Raw genomic sequence first — 16,734 nt, forward strand, 5'->3', positions numbered from 1 at the left:
GAGAGAGAGAGAGAGAGAGAGGAGAGAGAGAGAGAGAGAGAGAGAGAGAGAGAGAGAGGTGAGGGCGGACTCGGCTTGAAAACTATCGAACCCATGCGTGGAATGAAGCGCAAAAACTCGGGAGGGGTCGGCCACTGAGATATGGCGTCGGGAACAGACGCACACAGGGGAGAGGTGGAGGCAAGAAAGGGTCCGGCCTGGCATCGAAGAGGCAGCTGGCTCACGGAACACTGAATTCGTGGCTAGGTTGCCGTGTCTCACATTTACATCGTTCATATCAATGGTTTATGCGCAATGATAACATCAGCACAGGGCAAAATTTTAGCGAGTGATTAGGAGTCACATATATTCGACACTATACTCGTATAATACACGAGCCAGACACAAGGAACTACACCACCAGCACAGGAGGCTCTCTCTCTCTCTCTCTCTCTCTCTCTCTCTCTCTCTCTCTCTCTCTCTCTCTCTCTCTCTCTCTCTCTCTCTCTCTTGCACCGACAGGGAAAGGATGGATTTGGCGCAGATCCTAACTGGGCAGGTGTAAATTATGATCCGTGGATGTCGCAAATACGTATACAGTCGACTACAAATACAGGCTCCTATTTATTCCGGCAGCGCGTCTCGTCGCCAGATGTTGACGGTGACGTTACGGCTATGGTGGCGTGATTTATCTGTCAGTGAATTAACCCTATTAGTGGCAGGCTCCTGGTTAAAGTCGACGGCCGCTCGCACACACTGAAATGCGTAGCACGCCGAGTCTCCAGTCTGCGCCTTCCACGTGGTTACCGAGCATTCGACGTGTGGGCTTCGCGCATACTGCATGCAGTGCGCAACTAATATGATGTCAAACGAACCGGCGATGAAGGGTCGATTACGCAGTTACCGCCGCGCGCTGCCTCGCACAGCACAAGCTACACGTTGCCCCGCCCGCATCAAGAGGTTTCGCCACTGAATGGGGCCTCACTTGAGGATGACCTTCCTTTCCCTACACGTAAGTGGGAAGTTTTCTGCCTGACTCGAATACATTTTAGCAGTGTAACCAAGCAAGCTGATGAAATGTCATGCTTCAGTTGCACGGAGGCTATGCTTACAAACATTCGTGTATACCAAGCCTGGATAATGGGAGTCAACCGTGACTTAACCAGCGCGGCGCGCGTTTGGGGTGTACCCCGGGCCCGTGTCGGGGGGGGGGGAGGGATGGGGGTTTCGTCCATCGGCACCTGAGCGAATGCAAGCACCGTGCCAGCTGCGCTTCTGAGAATTAATGAGAATGGCTCTCACCCAGCGCCAAGGGCGTTGCAGAAAAATGAGGTGAGGGAGCTTGAAGGCATACGTTATTTGTTACATGAGTTTATGAAATAAAGACAATTTAGCTGAGCACCTTTATCTTCATCCTCGGAAAAGGGGTAGGGTAAAGTGGATCCATTTCCAATATCATGCTAAGAAAATAATTCGTTTGCTAGTTTCTTACTCATTAACACTCGACATATGATTACATAAAAACAAATTTCATTCCGCCATCATTTTCGATAAACACTTCAAGCTGACGCTATGTTTCAGCTCAGTCGCCGCCCGGGTTTCGGCCGCTGCCTCTCTATTGCCCAGGTCCCCGTGACGGTCGCGCCGCCGCGCTGGATGTGCTGCAGGCTGCAGGCTGCAGAGACCGGTGGTGATGTACGGGCTATGTGCTGCACGGCCCCGGACTCGGGACGGCGCCAGACAGCGTCCAACGAGGACAGACAAAGGTCCGGAGCTGCAGAGTCACCGCCGAGCTCACTGGAGCTGCCAGGGCCGAATGAGGACAGAATGAGGCGGGGTGAGAGCTAAATGAATGTCGAATTGTGGTGGGATGAGAGCAGGAGGTCGTCTTATGACAAGAGACCGAATGAATGAAATTTAGATCACCAGGTGGCAATCAAATGAAGGTGAGCTTAGACACAGCAGGCGGAAATGAGTGAAAGCTAGATGAAGGCGGGATGCGCCGATCATGAAGTCATGCCCTTCTTGGTTGTGCTTTTACTCTTGTACATAAATACAACCATGCATATGCCGGCATACGAAAACGCTACGAGTTATGCGTTGGCATTCCAGCAGACGCCAAAGAGCTAAATCTTAAAACATGGCTCAGCCCTCCCCAAACAACAGAGACGAGGATCGATGTAGTGCCCCAGACGGATCTGGGAAAGAGCATGTTTAGACGCAATATTTTGCAACTCGCCTGGCAGAAGACGTTCTAAATAAAGCACCAACAGGAATTTTACGGTATGGTGCCAGTCCAATGGGAGCCGAAAATACACACGCTAAGAACAGACGAAAGAAGTGAGTGCGGCGATGCGTCGTCTACCTCTGAGTGGTATAGGATCCGCGGCGTCTGGGACCTGACTGATGATGCAGCAGACCCCACTTGGGAAACAGATAAAACGAATGGTTTGGTGACTTTGTCGGACCGACAATAAATCTCCGAATGGGATCAAATAACTGTCTTTGTCGATAGCCTCGGCCCGAAATTTCTGATTCAGGCATCGTTCTACGTAAATAAGAACAACGAACCCATTAGTACTGCCATACTCGCTCGTGTGCACGGTAAGAATGGGAATCATTTAGCGACAGCTTTTTTATAAGTCAGCAAAAAGCGGCATAGTGATGAGTGCTAACACGCTGTGGATATGATCTAACACGGTCAAGGTCCTGTTGAATGAAGAACGTGGAACGACATTTTAAATGCAGTGAGATGATTGTTTTGCACTCATTGTTGATGCTGCAATACGCCAGATACGAATTGGCAGCCACAGTAGCAATATGTATGCCATGCGTAGCAGTTTATCGATCGTTTCACACCTTTATCAAAGAGCAGAGGCGTATGCAATATGCATGCTGGACAAAATAATTATTGATAGAAAAGTGCGACACTTAAGCTTCGAATTTCTCAAGCTTCAGCCAATATGTTAATTTTCCCAGAATGCTGACATGAAAACAATTATCTCATGACCGAGCGTTGCTTTCAAAGCTCTTTCTCCCCTATTCTTATCATTAAAACCCATGAAAGGAACATCACTAGCGTTCATTTCCTTCGGCTTTGCTTGAGACATTTTGTTGGTGCTAATTCCACATTCCTGGACGTTGCAGTCTCCGGACTTGTCTCATGGCGTTTGGAGACTTGAACGCCCGGTCGCAGCACATCTGCGGAGGCGCAGCTCTGCGTTCATGAGTAAGGAAGTGGCGTACGTAAACCGAGACGCATTGCTATTGCGGCCATTACTCCCTCGCACAAACGCATGTCCCCATGTGAACTCATCTGCAGCCTACCCCGCGTGGCGCCTGCGGTGGTCTGACGTGTGTATGGTTACCTGCAGCAGGCGATGTCACCACCCCGGTCCACTCGATCCTCGGCTGAGTTCACTCGCGTCCGCTGTCCACCGGCACCCACTCAGGTCACAGGGCCACCACCGCACCGGCGCGTGGTGTGGAGCCGGGGCCACCTCTGCTAGCCGAGTCCGGCGTGCGCCCCTGCCCCTGGCCGCAGCGGCCCTCGGCTCCAGCCCCCGCCCGGCGCGCACAGCCAGGGCCCGGCACAGGACGCCATTTCGGCCGCCGCGCGCTCCACTGCACTGCACGCGCTGAGCTGAGGAACATTCGGACTCAGAAGCGGGCTATTGCCTGCCAGACGTGGTCCACGTAGCCGAAATATATTATATTCATATGTGATGATATAATTGACATGTGGCAGAGAAGGCATAGGATATTGTAAGACAACACATGTAGGCAATGTAGGATATCCAGATTTCCGCTTCCACCAACTTCACTTCCGGCAGTCGGCGAAAGTCCATTTGTTTTACTGTTATCTGTGATGAAGGATATCCAGATTTCCGCTTCCACCAACTCCACTTCCGGCAATCGGCGGAAGTCCATTTGTTTTACTCAGAAGGCTAAAGCAAATGCTTCCACCATAGCCCTAGCCATCACATCACATTATACATACCTACCTACACTTAAATACATATTTCCATAAGGCACCAAACAAGCTGATAATACAAAAACGCAAAAATGACACAAAATATCCATTGCAAGTAATGCTACGTCATGCGACAGTTTTTGCTTCCATATTTATTGCCCTGGTGGATGATTTCCGTCAAACTGATCATTTCCTGTCACTTATCTCTAGAGCTATCACATTCTTCTCAGCTGCCGAGTCAGGTACGAGTAGGAACGCCGTTTTACTCGTTTGTCATGGAAGTTCCATACCAGGAACAGCAGCCTCTCGCAGACAAGCACCGCAGTGGCGACCATCAAGCCCAGGCCCTGGATGGCGACCACGCTCCACAGGTTGGAGATGGTGAGCGGCTTGTTTTCCATGTGCTGAAAGTCCACGGTGCCGACCTGGCAGAGCGCGTCCTCCGGGCGCCAGCCAGTCCAGTGGTAGAACTCCCTCATCGCCAGCCCGTGCTCCGCCATCCGCACCAGTAGGTCGTTCATCAGCTGCAGGTACTGAAAGTTGGGCCGGAACGACATTGCCATCGGCACATGGACGGTGGCGCCCGGGTAAAGGCATACGGGACAGGCGCTGTGCCGCCCGTCCCGGCCGCAGCTATAGTCCAGCCCGATATACGCCCCCGTGGTCATGAAGATGTTGCGCCCTTCCCGAGGTCCTGCAGAGACCATCGGCAGGCGGTCGATGTCACTGCCCATCAGCGGCTGAAGCACTCTCTCGCGTAAGGCGTCGGTGAGGCCGGGCTCCGTAAACTGCCAGCCCTGCTCGAGCGCCTCCTGCAGACTGTCGAACGGCATCACGCGCCGCGCCATCGTCATCTCTGCCAGCAGGTTTCCCGAGTAGCAGGCCACGATGAAGAGCGAGGCCCAGTAGAGGGCCGTGATGGCCACCCGGTAGGAGTTGGCCGTGTCGGAGCGCACCGCGGCGCCCTGCTGACAGCTGACGCCCAGCACAATCAGCGCCCAGAACGACGGCTCCGCCGCGTCCGAAGGCTCGCCCGACGCGCTGCGAATGCGCTGCTGGCAGCGGGCGATGAGGCAGAGGACGAGCACGGCCAGCAGCTGGGTGACGAGCAGCGCCGTCCACACGGGCGTCTCCAGCGGCTGGGTGACCTGGAACTCGGTCAGGGTGAGCGTGTACCGACTGTCGATCGCGGCACCCGCCAGGTCCGACACCAGAGGGAAGGAGAAGTCGATGAGAGCGGCGCGAGCGTTGCTCATCATCAGCCACCCGCCGAACATGTCGCCCTCACCCCGGTGGAGCAGCTGGACGGCCTGGTCCCAGGCGCTGATTTCAGCCGACTCGTTGACGGCGTGTAGCGAGTAGCTGAATCCCAGTTGTTCCTGTAAAATTAGAAACAGAGAGCCGAAAAACCCGCCAGTGATGACACCCTCCCTGTTAAAGCCGAGTATCTTTTTATGTTGGCTGCAAAATGGATCTTAATCTGTCGAGTTTTTCTTCTGTTGGCAGGTATCTTATGTTAACGGCACATGTCTTATATATATATTTTTAGCGTTTGTCTCGTGAAGTCAGATTTAATTTGCTGATTCAATTGTTGTTTCGTTGGCCAGAGATTATGTTATTTTTCTATAGGTTTTGGTATCGCTTTTTTGTCATTTTTATGTTTTATGCTTTTGCGTCCGTTTACAAAATCACCAAAGGACAGTGAGCGGGTGAGCGGCGCGAAGCGGAACGAACGAACCTGAACGAACGAACGAACCTGTACGAACGAACGAACCTGTACGAACGAACGAACTTATACGAACGAACGAACTTATACGAACGCCAACGAACGAACGTTAAATCGGCGGTGTCAAGTTCTTGCCGGTGGCTGCAGACCTGAAACAATCCGTGAGTTTTCTTTGCGTTTATGTGTTTGTGTGCTATGTGTTTCGTTTTATTTGGTTACTACTTCTATCGTACTTATATTTGGTTACGTCTTATATCGCTACTGACTGTCTTTTTTAATTGTCATACTTATGGACCTGTTGGTGTTTTGTTTCTTGCAGAAAACCGTTTTTAAATACAATGAGTATTGGATCCTGAGGCTCCACCGGTAAAAGTTTTGGATTGGTTTGGTATCGTCTTACTCCGGAAATTAAGAAATCAAGTTGAATCCAATGTTCGTCAGTACGAAAACTGCAAGAAGAATCAACAAGGTGGATTAATTCGATTCTGATCTGTGTGAGAGGCACAGTAAGTTCTGCAAGACCTTCAAATCTATCATCCCAAAATCTAAGGTACAGTGACTTCATATTATATTCTTCGGCGTTCTTCAGCAACCTCACGGCTGTCTTCTGGAACCTGCTGGGTAGGGGTTCGGGCTTCTGTTGTTGGGTCAGCTTAGGCCTCTGTCTGTTGTTGAGCTGGTTTGATTTTCTGTTGTTAACGAATACGATTACGAATTGCGCATTGCGACATAGGGCGAGTAGTGCTACTAAGTACTAACTGATCGGTAGTAAACGAACTTATATGTATGTACACAAGATCGAACAAGATCACGTATTGCTTGATGTTGAGGTCTTGTAATTTCGTTTAACTGAACTTTTAGTAGGTAATTTGCGTGACATGTAATCACGTTCTCACTGTCCTTTTATCCCTTTAGCCCAACCTTTTGTTATTGTTTTTTTGTTTTTACGTTTTGTTTTTTCATAATTGCTTTATTCTTAATTCCTTTATTCTCTTTGTCTTGTTATTTTTAACATATTATTAGCACTTATCGGCTAGCCATCTATCGTTTACTATTTCACCATATTTGGCTTAGCATCCATTTTGCAAGTCAGCATACACTGCTACCCGGTGCTATACACCCAACTTTTAAACATGTCGGGAAATTTCAACAATATAACTCGGGGGCAGTTGCGAATACTGCTTGATAAGATGGGACAGGATACACAAGGGACAAAATCTGTTTTGATTGAGAGACTTCAAACTTGCCTAAAGGAAGATAATTCTGCATGCCGCTCAAATAGCCCAGTCGTGCCTTTACAACCGGACGCTGATGACGTGCCAAGGCTTAGCACAAGATCACCATTAAAACCTCCCGATATTTCTGGCCTCGAGGCAGCACGTATTCATTGGGAAGTAAGTTCACAAGCTTCGGCCTCGTCTTCGATAGTCTCCGAAAGAGTACGCCGTGCAGGACTACAGGCTAGGGCATCATATTTAGAGCAGAAACATTTGCTAGATCGCCAAGCGCAGGAACTTAAGGCTAGGCAGGAGATGTTGGAGTTGAAAATGCAAATTGGGGAAGTCAGTGCGAGGGAAGCAGCGTTAGAAAGGGAGGAGGAAGGAATTGCAATGGGTTTTCAGGAAACTGAACGTGATGACGCCGCGTTTCGGGATAACGCGCCAAACATGCAATATGTTTCTCATTCTCCCTCAGCTCATTCGCCCTCAGCAACTAGGGACCACTTAGAGGACGTTCATGCCTCACAGTCAACCCAATCGAACGTGCGTAGCGACATAAATCCTTCTTATGACCTGGCTAGACGACTCCATCTTCCTCCTTTGGAGATTTCAACGTTTGATGGAGATTTAAGTAAATATAAATGTTTCATGCGGGCTTTTAAGTCAAATATTGCTACAAAGGTAGATGATGAAGATGAAAAATTGCATTATTTATACCAATACACTTCCGGACGACCAAGGGAGATTGTCTCCACATGCTTACACCTGCCACCAACGAGAGGGTTCGTGGAAGCGGTAAGTTTGCTGGATAAACGTTACGGGTGTCCGTTTCAGGTGGCGTCGGGTCTGGTCGATACCCTGATACAATGCCCCGCGGTGAGGCTCGATGACGTCCAGGGATTAGAAACGTTTGCTATTCAGTTGAGGGGAACCATGAATGCCTTGTTAAGCCTCCCATGCGGAACGGATTCAGTCGACATCAAAACCGTCCGTTTGCTCTTAGACAAACTGCCTTCGTTTTTTAAGGATAAATGGCGGATCAAAGTCGATGATATTGAACAAACAGAGCAGCGAAAATCAGACTTTAGAGACTTTGTTTACTTCATTGAAAGGGAGGCGCGCATTGCATCCAACCCGTCATATGGGAGACATTTAACAAATGTAACGAAAAATTACCAAGATAGAAAACATGAAAGCAAATATCACGCGAGAGGGACACTTTTAGCCGGTAACGTCAGCTCTCATCACTCCTCGTGTCTTTATTGTCAGCAGGATCATGAAGTCGCCGAGTGTCCCGAGTTGAGAATGCAGAGCAGAGATGTCATGACGTTTATACGGTCAAATAAGCTTTGCTTTGGTTGTTTGTTACCGAATCATTTAAGCAAATATTGTGAAAATAAAAAGATTTGTACAGAATGTGGGAGTCGGCACCCAACTATCCTTCATTTTGACCGAAAACAAACTCCACTCTCAACAGTCACTTTGGGCCATCTTGCATCAAGTGGAGGAGCAAAATTGCAAGTCGTACCAGTGTGTGTTACGTTATTCGGGGTGACGAAGTTCACGTCTGCCTTTTTGGACTCCGGCAGCACACATTCGTTCATTTCAAGAAATTTACTCGCTAGTTTAGGGGTTGAACCAGCCGAAAGTACTTCAATTACTCTTTCTACTATCAACACAGATCACAAATTTGAAACATGCGTTGTTTCGAAGGTTACCATGGAGGATTTACAACACAACAATAAATTAGAACTTCCTCCGTTATTTGTTCTAAATAAGATCCCAGTGTCCATCGAGGATGCCCCGAACGTTAGAGATTTAAACAAATGGCCGTACTTGAGACAAAACGGGGTATACTTAGAAGAAAACTTTAAGCACGACGTAGGCCTTCTACTTGGGAATAATGTGGCGGCGGTGATGGAGCCGTTTGAGGTGGTTCCCAGTCAGAACGGCGGGCCATTCGCCGTGAGAACCAGGTTCGGATGGGTCCTAGGTGGGGTTGATAAGGATTCTCCAGTTCGTCTGAAAGTTAACCAATTGCAAGTGGCTCTTGACGACGTTTATGGTAATAGGGCTGAATATCGGTTGGGTCTGTCCGCAGAAGACATTAGGTGGCACGAAATGGTAAAGGCATCGTGCCAGCTGATAGATGGTCGGTACGAAATAGCCCTGCCGTTTCGTGATCCAAGTCTTAAACTTCCAAACAATAAGTCTGTGGCTTATAGGCGCCTTGTGCAACTGAAGCGCAGATTCGAGAATCAGCCCCATTTCTTGAGAGAATATGCCAAGCAAATTGATAAACTGTTAGACAACGGCTACGCTGAAAGAGCTCCCGATCTCTCGAGCAATGCAGAAGGTAGGATATGGTTTGTGCCCCATCACGGAGTCGAACACCCTGTTAAGAAAGGCAAATTACGCGTTGTTTTTGACTGCGCTAGCTCCTTTCAAGGAAAAAGTCTAAATGAGGAGCTTTTACAAGGACCTGACCTTACCAACACCCTGACAGATGTTCTACTTCGTTTCCGACAAGAACCCGTTGCCTTCATGGCGGACGTCGAGGGTATGTTCTTACAGGTGAGGATTCCCGAGAAACAACGTGATTTTTTGCGTTTCCTATGGTGGCCCAATGGAAACATCGCCTCGAATCCTAAGGAATATAGGATGACAGTTCATCTTTTTGGCGCTGTTTCCTCTCCTAGCTGTGCAAATTTTGCGCTTCGTCGCACCGCTCTAGACAATGAACGGTTGTACGACCCATTGGTGTCTAGGACAGTTCTTAATAACTTTTATGTGGATGATTGTCTTGCATCGACTGGAAAAGAAGATGTTGCTGTGAAGCTGGCATCTGATCTTAAGCAATTGTGTCTGAGAGGTGGATTTAATCTCACCAAGTTTGTTAGCAATAGCGTTACAGTTTTGAAATCCATTCCAGAAGTTGACTACTCGCCCGGTATCCAAACACTAGATTTGAAATCAGATACTTTGCCTTCTGAGCGAGCCTTAGGCGTTGGCTGGAACGTTCGTTCTGATCGCTTAGAATATCAAGTTGACTTGCAAAAATTTCGGGGCAAGCCTGTCACAAGACGAGGGCTTCTGTCCGCCACAGCAGGTCTTTATGATCCACTGGGGCATGTTGGTCCGTATGTAATGCGGGCCCGAATGCTCTTACAAGAGCTGACTCGCCTTCGTTTAGGTTGGGACGATGAGGTGCCATCCCACTACCACAGACAGTGGAAGCAATGGTTAGCAGATCTAGAATGTCTATCCCAGTATAGTCTTCCCAGGTGCATATGTTTCGGTGGCCTTTCCTCTGCCGTCCTCCTCGAGCTGCATCACTTTTCGGATGCCAGCGAAAGGGGGTACGGGGTGGCCTCGTACGTGCGAGCCGTCAATGGAGACGGTCAACTGTCTTGCAATCTTTTGGTCAGCAAATCCCATTTAGCACCAATTAAGCCTCTCAGTATCCCAAGGCTGGAGCTTTCTGCTGCAACACTAGCTGTCAAAGTCAATTTAGAAATACAAAGAGCGTTTCCATTCGATTTTAAGCCAGACATCTTCTTCTGGACTGATAGCACTACAGTGTTGAAATATATACAGAATGAGGCAGCGCGATTTCATGTGTTCGTGGCAAATCGTTTGGCAGTTATACGAGACGGCTCTTCAATAGACCAATGGCGATGGGTTCCTTCGGAGTTAAACCCAGCCGACATTTTGTCACGCGGGTGCGATGGAACTACCCTTCTCAAAGAGTGTATGTGGCGTCAAGGTCCATCGTTTCTACTTGAATCACGGGAGAAATGGCCCCGATTCCCTGTCTTAGAAGATAATGCAGAGGACCCTGAACTAAGAGTGACCACTGTTGCATTAAACAGCCGAACAGAAAATGAAACAAAGATTCAAAAGAATTCGAGCATTCAAAAATTGATTGATCATTATTCCTCGTGGCAGCGTTTGAAGAGAGCAGTTGCGTGGGTACGACGCGTTATAGACACATTGGCTGGTAAACAGAAATCAGCACGAGCATCAGAGCTGACTGTAACAGAGCTAAAGTCAGCCGAGAATATTATCATCAGGGAACTTCAGGGTCAGTACTATGCGGAGGAGGTAGAGAATCTGAAAGCAGGACGGGAAGTGCGGCGGTCCAGCAGCCTTGTGTCTTTGGACCCCACGTTGGAGGATGGTCTTCTGAGAGTAGGAGGTCGTTTAGGGCACGCGATGGGCGTGGCCTATGAAAGTAAACATCCTTTGATCATTCCAAATAAAGGGCGAATTCCGGAATTAATCATACGGGATATTCACGAGAGGATTGGCCATGCAGGTCGTCAATGTGTCCTGGCGGAATTGCGTAAGAGCTTTTGGCTAATCAAAGCCAATACGGCGGTTAGGAGATGTCTCCACCAATGCCTCCGCTGCCGCAGGCTTTTTCGTACTACGGAGACGCAAAAAATGGCTGATTTGCCTGCAGATCGAATACAGCAAAGTGAGCAGCCATGGGTGAGTACCGGGGTAGATTATTTTGGACCATTCTATACCAAGAGAGGGCGTGGGCAGGTCAAACGTTACGGTGTCATTTTTACATGCTTGGCCATTCGCGCCGTCCACCTGGAAGTAGTCGAAATTTTGTCGTCTGACTCTTTTATATGCGCCCTCAAGCGCTACATGAATTACGAATTAATTCCACTTTGTCTTCAAATGCGAACGCCGAATTGGGATAGAGCACTCTCAGATGCACGCCCTCCATGGCCCGCCGGCTGAGGTCCAGCCCCGCTCGCGGCCGCCGCTGCCTGTACTGCCCCCCTCGGCACACTCCACGCACACGCCGGTGCCGGTGGAAGTCGCTGGCTTTGAAGAAGCGCGTGGTGCCGTTGCGGACGGTCATGTAGGTGTGGCGCTGTGCGTAGCCGTCAAGGAACTGGCTGCGCCGCCGTCCGGAGAGCGACACCAGCAGCCAGCGGCGCCGGCTGTCGGCCAGCACGCTGGCGAAGGCGGCGCGGGTGGAGTCCGAGTCCGAGTCGGGCACGAGCCACACCACCTGGTCGGTGGTGTCGGCGGCGCCGGCGGCCTCCAGAGCGGGCGCCGGACCGCCGCGGCGCAGCCGGGCGAACAGTCGCCGGCCCGAGAGGAGCCGCAGCAGGTCAGACAGCTGACCGCCTGCCCAACAGGGACGCTCAGTCAGCTCAGCTATGTGGGCAACGGCACATATTGCACCAACGACACATATTGCACCATGCTTTTTTGTCGATTGGCAGCGAAATCTTCGTTAAGCGTAGCGTTTTACGTTAAAGGGAGATAATGAGCTTTCTTTTTTCTTTAATAAAAATTACTCGACATCTATACTATTTCTACTGTAGTTTCTATAAAATATGAAAATTTCCTAGCACATTTTCGTATGTGAAAAAGGTTTTTATTTTTGCAAAAAAGAAGCAGTACTTGCAGTACTTGTAACACCCACCGAAATGCGTTGTCCTTCTTGTCCTTCTCTATAAAAAAAAGTCGCAGTATGGCGCTTTTGTTTCAAACAGCGACGCTTGGGTTTTTGTTTATGTTATCGCCTTGTCGTTGCTTGGTTGTAAGGATTCTAATTTGAATTAGAGTTAATTCGGTTTAGAATTAATTAGATTCGTACATAGTGCCTACTCTTCTTTGTTTCCAAGTATTATTTTGCGCCACAAATGAATGGCATGCGCCAGAAACGCAGCCAAATCTTGCGATTGCGACTACGAAATTCATTATTTTGGCCTCAGAGCCTGAAGCGAAAAATACAAGCATATTTATTTCAAAAAGACTTCAGGTTTGTCGAACGGTGTTATGAGAATTTTGATAACAGTACTGCATAAGTTTTTCAGTGATGCCGCAAAAGTGTTGTATCTATCTTCTTTTATTGTGCAGTCGGCGGGACCGATTCAAAATTTAGTCGTTGCTACTAAAATAGCAGCATATGGCCTCAGATGATGAACAGGAAAAATAGTTGCGTAAATTTAGACATAAACCACCCCCAAACCATGAATATCTTTTGAAGGCACTATAGACGACCATTAACTAACTAGATGTGATGAAGATCAAATGTAAGGAATACGCTCATTTTACAAAATTACATGCAAGTACCAAAAAGTGATGTAAGTACTTATTCAACGGTCATTTTCAGCGCTCCCCGCTAACGTGACTTCAAGTTGAGATATTTGCGGCAAGGTACCGCATTGAGCAAAATGGTTTTAATTTACATTATAACTTGTTGTGTTTTGTCAGAAAATGATCCTAACTCAGATTTTGTGGGAAAAGGTCATTATCTCCCTTTAAAAACAAGCGGAGCCCTATTCGCCGGCGCTGGTTTACATCTCTGTATTAGATCTTCACGATCTCCTGAGCTTCCTACATGTGTGGATAAATGTGCCTCTGTGACGGAAATGGCTTGATTATTTGGAAACGGGATGTATTTGATGACGGCACTCGGACCAGCTGCCGTGTTGAAGAGCTAGGTCCTTAGTAAGGCCCGCATGGCAATAAAGGGAAACGATTTTCTTTAAAACCAAGTAGATGAGAGTCAAGTCGCATGACATCACAACCCGCATTTTCTGAAGTTCCATCCCAGCATATCAGCTTACTCTTGGAATTTACTTTTTGACCTCCTGTTAAATTCTACCGCTTGTTTCGCGCCCTGTTCATTTGTTATTTGTTAACAAATTGTTAAACCGCGTTGGGCCGGGGGTGTTAGAACCCCCCCCCCCCTATTTCGCAGATATCTCGGCACATGTTGTGAAAATTTCAGACCCAGGTCGCTCAATGTCAGGTCACCAGGTCACGCCAAGTGACCTCACCTCAGTCAAAATTAGAATGCCCATTACCTATAGCAACAGGGTGATCATTTGCAAATGACATAAAGTAAGACCCCGCTGGAGGCACATAATAATATATTTTAAGATATACGCAGCACACCGTTAGGATGACAAATCCTGGACATTTGCAGGCGCGTAACCACCACTGGGGACACTGGGGACCGGTCCCCAGTAACGTTTGGGTTACTGGGGACCGTCCCCAGTAAAACCGACAACCTCCTCAATTGGCTTAAATAGCCAAATATATTGTCTCTAAATCGACGTGAAGAGTAGTATATAGTCAACGGAAGACAAAACTATGGATGTTTTGTTTAGCCCGCGCCCGGGTGGGCCTATCAGCCAACTTCACCATGGTGGGGAGGGGGAGGGGGCTTTTTGGCCACATCAGATTATCTCGGAAAGTTAGCAAGCTAGAAAGACGCGATAAAAAGCAACAAATAGCTCGCTACAGTATCTTTCAGAATTACCTATGTCATTTTTGATCAGGTCATCGCTGAGGTCACTGGAGGTCACCAAAGGTAACATTTTCACGAACTTTTGTTCCCAATTTTGACAACTTTTCACAAATCGGCGCATAAGTCGGGAACCAATAGAGCTGGAGTGCTGCGGGAAAGCGCATTCGATAGCTCTTTCAAAGGCCTTTCTGAGTAATGCTTTCATATTTGACCTAAGGTCAACGGTTAAGCCTCCAGGTTGGCGTTTTTGCGGAAAGTTTTTTTTTGTATCAAAACTTTTGACTCCAAGCTTGTCTGACGCTGATTTCACCATCATCGCGTTTGTCTCGTCGAAACGCGTCAAATGAACGATAAGTTGACCTGAAAAGGTCAACTTGAAAATTTGAGCTCAGGTCAAGGTCACGAAAAAGGTCATGTTGCGTGTCATCCGATTGGTATTGTTGAGCTGAACACATTCATGGTGTTTTCAGCGCTATAGCATGTTTCTACCTAAAGTTATGGAGATGTTTCATGACCTGAGATGACCTCAGGAGCATAAAAGGGGTCAAAGGTGCAATTTTCCGGTTCAGTGTGTCATGTTTACCTGTGTCACTGTGTTTGACTGTGTCTTCGGTCAAAACAAGAGCATTTCAATTTACTCCCATTGGCCTATTTATAATGTAGAGGTCGCAAATTGACCTGACATTAGGTCACCGATGTGAAAACTTGGAGATGTATGAATTGTTCATACTGATTTCCTCATGCAAAAGCTCGAGTTTCAAACTTCTGGGATGTAAACTGTAGGAATGACACAAAGTTTTTTTTAGAGGTATGGTCACAGTTTTTTTTAGAGGCATACTTGACCTTGCGACCTGACCTTGACAGCCGTATTCAAAATGTTTACACACGATGCAAAATTGAGGTATCATAAGATACACCTACCAAGTTTCGCGGCGGTGCGAGCTACGGTTTTCCTTACACTCGCAAAAAAAAACTGGCAAGTGTGGCCAAACACGCCCCCCACCTCCCCCCCACTCGGGCGAAGGCTGGTCCTGAAAGCAATATTTGGTCTTCGCGGCACTCCATGGGGTCCCCAGTAACTTCAGACTCGTGGTTACGCGCCTGAAACAGGACAGTCACAGAACAATTTCTGTTGTAGTATTTTGCAAAACCCCCGCATTCTGCATATCATTGGAAGCAAAATTTTGTTTTTAAAGTTGTAGGTCGTGTATCCACACGAATACTCCCAAAATGCACGAAACAATTGCAGGCACATACCTAGGATTTGGCCAAGGGGGGGGGGGGGGCGCAGGATCCCGGGGGGCCTCCTCTCTACAGGGCGTCTCCTCTCTACAGAGGGCAAGGGAGGATCTAGGCGAACGTTTTGTGTGTGTGTGTGTGTGTGGGGGGGGGGGGGTTACAGGTCGGCCGACATGCCGGGTCTGATGGATGAATTCTGACGACCGGGGGAGGGGGAGCGAGTATGTCGAGATCAAAAGGCATTTCGTCTTCGTCGTTTCTAAGATGACGCTTTATCGTTATAAGTCACTCGGCTCAGTAGTTTTAGTTAAATCCACCTATACAAGTGCGTCGCCACGGATTTCTTACTTGGGGGGGGGGGGGGCGTATCGACCGACTTAAAAATCCCGAGAAGTTGATATTGTTACCGCACTTTTAGCCTAATGCATTAGTAGCATACAGTAGCGATCTATCTATTGACCTGTTAACGAACCGGCGGCGCGAAGCGCTGCGAAAGCCGAAAATTTGCAAAAAAAAAAACGTTTGTCAAAACACAGCTCCAAAACACAAATTTTACGACCCTTTTAGCATGCTAGTACAAGCCGGAGTTCCTTAACAGTATAGGTAGTCGACTACAGAATTATGTTCCACTTTTCACAGGCAAATATTTGCCTGGAGTGGTAGGCTGTGCCGCATCACACGGGCTGAGTTCACAAATTATAACTTTGTCCTAATGCTCATAATCGACAGGCGCTTAATTGCGTGATAAACGGCACAACTAGCTAGCGCTCCAGTCAACTGATAGCTTCTGAGGAGTGGAACATCATTCTGTAGTCGACTATACACTTAGGGAATTTTGATTCAATTTGACAGGGTTGGTGTTATTACAGTCACGACCTTTTTTATTGATTGGTGTATGAATCGGAGGCGCGGAGCGCCGAGAAAATTTGCAAAAGCATTTGTCAAAACACTGCTCCAAATCACAAATTTTACAACTCTTTTAGTATGGTAGTACAAGCCGGAGTTCCTTCACACTCCACAGTACACATATGAATTCCGATTCAATTTGACACGGTTGGTTGGTGTAATTACAGTCACGATCTCGTATTGACCTGTATGTACGTACACAAATTTGCAAAAAAAAAAAAATCAAAACACAGAGGGGCCTCCTCTCTAGAGAGGACCACCTCTCTGCTGTGGGCCTCCTCTTTTCACAGGGCCTCTCAACTACAGAAGACCTCCTCTCTACAGAGGACTTCCTTTCTACGGAGGGTCTATCTCTTTCAGAGGGCACCCTTTCTTCAGAGGACCTCCTCTCTAGTCTCTACAG

At 48.0% G+C, this 16,734-nt stretch overlaps 2 protein-coding genes across 2 annotated transcripts in view; one reads left to right on the forward strand and one right to left on the reverse strand.

Annotated features, from left to right (window-relative positions):
• Positions 1 to 4,118: 4,118 nt before the first annotated feature.
• Positions 4,119 to 5,391, reverse strand: LOC122373884. The gene has a single exon (XM_043352300.1). It carries the CDS (start codon positions 5,227 to 5,229, stop codon positions 4,168 to 4,170), a length of 1,062 nt encoding a protein of 353 aa, XP_043208235.1. The 5' UTR covers positions 5,230 to 5,391; the 3' UTR covers positions 4,119 to 4,167.
• A 128-nt stretch (positions 5,392 to 5,519) lies between these two features.
• LOC122373883 overlaps positions 5,520 to 16,734 on the forward strand; it is a 46,623-nt gene continuing 35,408 nt past the window's right edge. The window contains exons 1-2 of the mRNA XM_043352298.1: positions 5,520 to 5,839; positions 5,998 to 6,228. The gene's annotated coding sequence lies outside the window, so the exon portion shown is untranslated. The remainder of the gene's footprint in view (positions 5,840 to 5,997; positions 6,229 to 16,734) is intronic.

This window comes from Amphibalanus amphitrite, unplaced genomic scaffold (genome assembly GCF_019059575.1).
Source record: "Amphibalanus amphitrite isolate SeventyFive unplaced genomic scaffold, NRLGWU_Aamphi_draft 001566F_arrow, whole genome shotgun sequence".
NCBI lineage: Eukaryota > Metazoa > Arthropoda > Thecostraca > Balanomorpha > Balanidae > Amphibalanus > Amphibalanus amphitrite.